The sequence below is a fragment of the Salarias fasciatus genome, chromosome 6 (assembly GCF_902148845.1).
Source record: "Salarias fasciatus chromosome 6, fSalaFa1.1, whole genome shotgun sequence".
In the NCBI taxonomy this organism is placed as follows: Eukaryota; Metazoa; Chordata; class Actinopteri; order Blenniiformes; family Blenniidae; genus Salarias; species Salarias fasciatus.
In genome coordinates, this window is record NC_043750.1 from 6,280,056 (window position 1) to 6,286,055 (window position 6,000).

Below are 6,000 nucleotides of genomic sequence, written 5' to 3' on the forward strand. Positions count from 1 at the left end.
CGACCAAACCAATAACCTCTGTGTATTTGTTTCCCCCCTCCCCTCCTCCCCCCTTCCTCTCCTTTGTTGGTTTCTTTCTATTTTTCCCCCTCATGTCCCCCCACCCCCCCCCACCCCTGACACACCTTTGTGCGTCCGTCCGTGCGTGCGTCCGTCCGTCCGTGCCCCCTGCCCCCCCCATCCCCCCACCCCACTTGTTGATCTTACTTTCGTTTTCATGTCGTCCGTCTCCGTCTGTTTTGTCTGTGTGTGTGTGTGTGTGTGTGTGTGTGTGTGTGTGTGTGTGTGTGTGTGTGTGTGTGTTTGGGTGCGGTTGGCACACGGATATGTGTGATTTGTGTGTGTGTGTGTGTGTGTGTTCATGGCCACCCCAGCGGCCGGATCACTTACACAGACATGTATCAGATGCTAAGACACATGTGTCCGCCGCTAGGCCTCGGGAAGAGGTGTCCCGCCCGGGTCGCCTATAAGGTAGACTCGCCCCCCACCTTACCCCCCCTCAGCCACCACCCCCACCCCCCCTCCCTCCACCTCTCTCTCTCTCTCTCTCTCTCTCTCTCTCTCTCTCTCTCTCGATCCATCCTCCCCTCGTCCTCTTCCCTCTTCCCAGTCTCCGATCTATCAAACCTCTCCATCGCCGGGAAGGAGAACCTCTCTCTTCCTCTCTCTGCTGCTGAGACCCCCCCCCCCCCCCCCCCCCCCCACTCCTCCTCCTCCTCCTCCTCTCCCTCCCAGCGGTGTTCTCCTCATTGTTTGTCAGTGGTGGTTGTGGTGGTGGTGAGCGCTGTCCTCTCTTCTCTCTCTCCGACCGCGGGGATGGAGGGATGGGCTTTTGTCGTGAAGTGAAGTGATAGTGGAGTGGTAGTCAGTCCTCTTCCTTTTGATTTTCCTCCTCCGCAGGAGTAAGAGAATGGAGGAGAGACTTTGCCAGTCCTTCTGCAACCTGCACGGACGCATGCACAAAACTTGAAGAGGCACAGGCAGAGGCCAGGTGTGAGGAAAAAAGTACAACTATTAAAGTATTTTCAGTGTTTAAGCAAAAAGAGAAAAGTCCATTCTTGATGGTTACTTCTGCAGAAGATCTATGAAAATACAAATATGAAGAAATCTACTTGTCTTTTGGATTAAATCTTGTTGAAAAGTAATGACAAAAATTGTTTTACACCAAAACATTCAACAGAAAACGCTTTTTTGTAGGATTGCAGCGTAACAGAATGCATCCTGAATCATTTAATTCTATTTATAATAACCTCATAAACTGAAATATGTATGCTACAACAGGAATCAAATCATTTGCAGAGCAGATGCTGACAGAAGGGAGAATATTTCAGTCAAAGTGCAACGGTTTGCTTACGATGCAGGTACAGAGGGACCGGCAAGGGGGTCTGTCTTCAGTCCTCTGCGCCTCTTATTCCTGTGGATGGCACATTACTGCACACACACACACACATGCACACACACACACACACAACAGATCATCAGAAGTACATCACACGTGGGCAGGAAAAAGTTCTGGCCCTTTTTGTCTTTTTTCCCTAAGATGCTTATTTTTGACACCAAAGGAAACTTGGGCTTCTTTGCACCTCGGACCACCAGGGTAAAGATTTGGGTCGAGCATTTCAGCATCCTCTTCGCCTTCGTCCTGTTGTCTCCTCCTCTGAAACTCAGCTCATACCTGTACTGTCTGTCCTCTCTTTTCTTCTTCTTTTTCTTACTGCCCTCCAGATTCTTCAAAACACTATTGGCAAAGTCATTCAGTGTGTTAGGAAAGAACGATGAAGGGTTGGATTGATCATGTTTAGCTTTGGAGTAACATTTTTCAGCATTTCAAATAAAAGTAAATACTTTGCTGTTGCTGTGACGAACCGTCAACCCTGTCATTCAGGCCCCTGGTACTCAAAAACAGAAAACTAGTAACTGATAGCTTGTCCTAGTATCTTCCAACAAATAGTGGAGTCACTTTACTAGTTACTGCAAATAGAAAATAACTTGATCAACTTAATCTCCCAGCAGACCGCATGTAACGTCGGAGCGAGGATGGTGCGGTGCATGCTCCTGCTAATATATTTTGGGGGATTTAGTTTGCCCCTGCGTAGACCCAGCCCTGGGTCACTGTATCATTAAAAATCGAAGGCGCTGTCCATGCTGTTGAAATAGCTAATCCACCATTGTGGTGCAGAATAGCAGTAGTTCACTCGTTCAAAATGTTTTCAAGGCACTGTCCATGGTGCTGAAATAGCCAAACCACGGATTTGGTAAAGATTAATTGTCAGTCTCGATTCATTGATGAATTCCAATTTGCTGTCCGTGTTGCTGATATAGCCAATTGAGTGTTGTGGTAAAGATTAATATTAAGTCTCAGTTTACAGATAAATCCCAGGCACTGTCCATGTTGCTGAAATAGCCAACTCACCATTGTGGTGCAGAGTATCAGTTGGTCGCAGTATCATTAAAAATCCTCGGCACTGTCCATGGTGCTGAAATACCCAAACCCACCGTTTTGGTAAAGATTAACAGTGGGTCTTTATTCATTGATGAATTCCAGTTGCTGTCAATGCTGCTGATATAGCCAATTGGCTGTTGTGGTGAAGTTTAACAGTGGGTTGCTGTTTACCAATAAATCCAAGGCGCTGTCCATGGTGCTGAAATAGCCAATCTACCATTGACGTGCAGAGTAGCAGTTGGTCAGTGTATCATTAAAAATCGAAGGTGCTGCCCATGCTGTTCAAATGGCTAATCCACCATTGTGGTGCAGAATATCAGTAGTTCACTCTTTCAAAATGTTTTCAAGGCGCTGTCCATGGTCCTGATATAGCCAGTTGAGTGTTGCGGTAAAGATTAATATTAAGTCTCTGTTTACAGATAAATCCAAGGCACTGCCCATGGTGGTGAAACAGCCAATCCACCATTGTGATGGTGGTGGATCTCAATTCATTGATGAATTCCAATCAGTGTGCATGCTGCTGATATAGCCAATTGACTGTTGTGATGAAGTTTAACAGTGGGTTGCTGTTTCCCAATAAATCCAAGGTGCTGTCCCTGGTGCTGAAATAGCCAATCCACCATTGTGGTACAGAGTATCAGTTGGTCACTGTATCATTAAAAATCCAGGGTGCTGTCCATGGTGCTAAAATGGCTTATCTATGGTTGTGGTGCATAGCGTTAGTTGGTCAGTGTATCATTAAAAATCCAAGGCGCTGTCCATGGTGCTGAAACAGCCAACCCACCATTGTGATGCAGAATATCAGTAGTTTGCTCTTTCATGATGATTCCAAGGCGCTGTCCATGGTGCAGAAATAGCCAATCCACCATTGTGGTGCAGGTTATCAGTTGGTCACTGTATCGGTGAAAATCTAAGACGCTGTTCATGGTGGTGAAATAGCTAATCCACCGTTGTGGTGCAGAAAATCAGTGGACCACTCTTTCATGATGACTCCAAAGCACTGTCCATGGTGCTGAAATACAAACCCACCGTTTTGGTAAAGATTAACAGTGGGTCTTTATTCATTGATGAATTCCAATTGCTGTCCATGCTGCTGATATAGCCAATTGAATGTTGTGGTGAAGTTTAACGGTGGGTCACTGTTTACCAAAAAATCCAAGGTGCTGTCCATGGTGCTGAAATCGCCAATCCACCATTATGGTGCAGACTATCAGTTGATCGCAGTGTCAATAAAAATCCAAGGCGTAGGGCTGGACGATATGGCCAAAAATGTTATCACGATATAGTTCATTCCGATATCGATATTAATAATACAAAAGTTTCAGAAAAACTGTTAAGAATCATGTACATAATGTACTACCTGTAAAACTAGAAATTATCTATCCAGGAAGCTGAGGAAGCAGTATAAAAGTTTAGAAATAAAAACTACAATAAATTCAATGTTTACCTTTTATTTAGGATATGAAATCACTGTCAAATATAAGTTTCACCTTTTTCAATATAAATAGCTTTAACTTTACACTTAAATACTGTTATGTTATTGTTATAGATTCAAACAAAGGTGCTTCAACCAGGAAGAAAAATAAAAGTGCTCAGAATTACTGCAGTAAACAGAATAAAGAGTGAGCAACAGCAAACATAAATATTACTGGGACAGGGAATTGAAATAACTGCCATACACTCACCTTTTCAATAGTAATTGCTTTAAAGCAACACTAAGGAACTTTTCAACCTTAATAAAACATTTTAATATCTTTTGTGATGATACATCGACTTACAACTAGTTGAATGACCCCTCTGTCACGGGCTGAGGGCGTCAGTATTGCTTTCACTTGGACTAAGCAGCTGTGAGGAGGGTGGTAGGAACCCTGCACACTAAAAAACTCCAAATGTGCGGACTGCTTTACGGCATGCGTCACATCATGATAGAACATTGTTTAGCCACCATTAGATTCATTTCCTCGTCGTTATCCGTCCTTCACACAGCCACTGGAAACAAATGTAGGCGAGTTCAGTCCGACAGCATGCCACCGGGAGCAGCATTTTACGACGCCACGTGCTAGTCTTCATGGGAACTGTAGTATTTGTTCAAGCAAAACACTACCGCTTGTGTCCACTGGTGCCGCCAAAATCAACGAAAACTAAAAGTTCCTTAGTGTTGCTTTAACTTTTAAACTACAACACAGTTTTTCTTATAGATTTAAAGAAAGGTGCTTCAACCAGGAAGAAAAATAAAAGTGCTCAGAATTACTAAGCTTAAGTACAGAATTACTTAAGGTTGTTGTGATTATGGTGACACTGCAGCAAATCCCTGTACTGTTTTTTTTTTCTTTTTTTGTGGTATTTGTCTTCACTGTTGCAGCGTCTTGTAAACTGTAGACGGTCCCTTAACCCCGCAGCACTACGGCTGCTCATAGAAATCAATATTGTTTCTGATGCTTGATAGACATTTAATACAAATTTATTTACATTATTTATACATTTAATAAAAATGAGCTTGTAGCATATAGTCCACCTCACAATGATGGGATGACCTTTGTATGTTACTGACATTTTGTTAAAGAGTTATTGAGACCGAAAGTCTGCATCTGTCAATATGCTGCTAACTTTACTGGACTGTTCAGTGAATGATATATCTAATTTGTAGCCACGAATTAATATTTTGTGCACACGATTTATTATTTTGTGGCCACAAATTAGCTTGTGGAAGCTTATTCAGTCGCGTTTACATCACAAGTTCTCATTTTGGAGCTCAAACTTACTGCGGTGGAGCTTAGCTTGTAGCATGAGCTGAGGACAGCCAGCTGTGGTGTGTGTGCCGAGTACATGATCACTCTCTCGCTGCGCTTTCTGTTCGGCTTGAATCAGCAGCGCCGTGAACAGCAGTTAATAATTGTGAAACGCGTACTTTAATGCACTATATCGAAAAAAAAATTTAAATCCATATCACCGTTATTGAATAAAAATATACTGCGGTATATATTGCTATCGAAATTTTGTCCAGCCTATCAGTAGTTCGCTCTTTCATGATGATTCCAAGGCACTGTCCATGGTGCTGAAATAGCCAATCCACCATTGACGTGTAGAGTAGCAGTTGGTCACTCTGAGTGAACAGGGTGACTTTGATCCAGCATCCCAGCAATGCTTCAGAATCCCCCATTTTTATTGAATCTGGGTGTCAATGCCCTCTACTCTTCTGTCTTTTTCAGCTCAGTTTGTACCTTTCCTTCCTCGATCTTTGTCCAAACTGGAGCTTCCTCTGTCCTCCTGGCTCTCCATCCACTCGTCCGTCAGCGATCATGACCCATCCTCATTCCCTTCATCGCACTCTCTGTCCATCCTGGCCCACTCTGTCTCTGCTCTACTCTTCTGTTCTGTACTGTCTTTTTTGTTTCCTTCAGATTGTCAACCTGTCCTAGCAGTGCCCCTCCCCCCCATCACATACTTCAACCATCAAAGCCTTCCAGTATTCATTGACACGGTTTCCTAAAATCAAAGGACCATTTTGAGATCAGGAAGACCTGGTGAAGAGAGAGGGGAAGGTTCGACACTGCGAT

General features: G+C 43.7%; 1 protein-coding gene across 27 annotated transcripts in view; it reads left to right on the forward strand.

The window, feature by feature from the left end:
• cacna1ab (calcium channel, voltage-dependent, P/Q type, alpha 1A subunit, b) overlaps positions 1–6,000 on the forward strand; it is a 189,071-nt gene that overhangs the window by 152,789 nt on the left and 30,282 nt on the right. For 5 of the 27 annotated variants that reach the window (XM_030093297.1, XM_030093299.1, XM_030093309.1 and 2 more), the window contains one exon: positions 375–471. The exons of the other annotated variants lie outside the window; for them this stretch is intronic. In XM_030093297.1, coding sequence (XP_029949157.1) covers positions 375–471 — 97 coding nt within the window. The remainder of the gene's footprint in view (positions 1–374; positions 472–6,000) is intronic. 27 annotated transcript variants of the gene reach the window in all.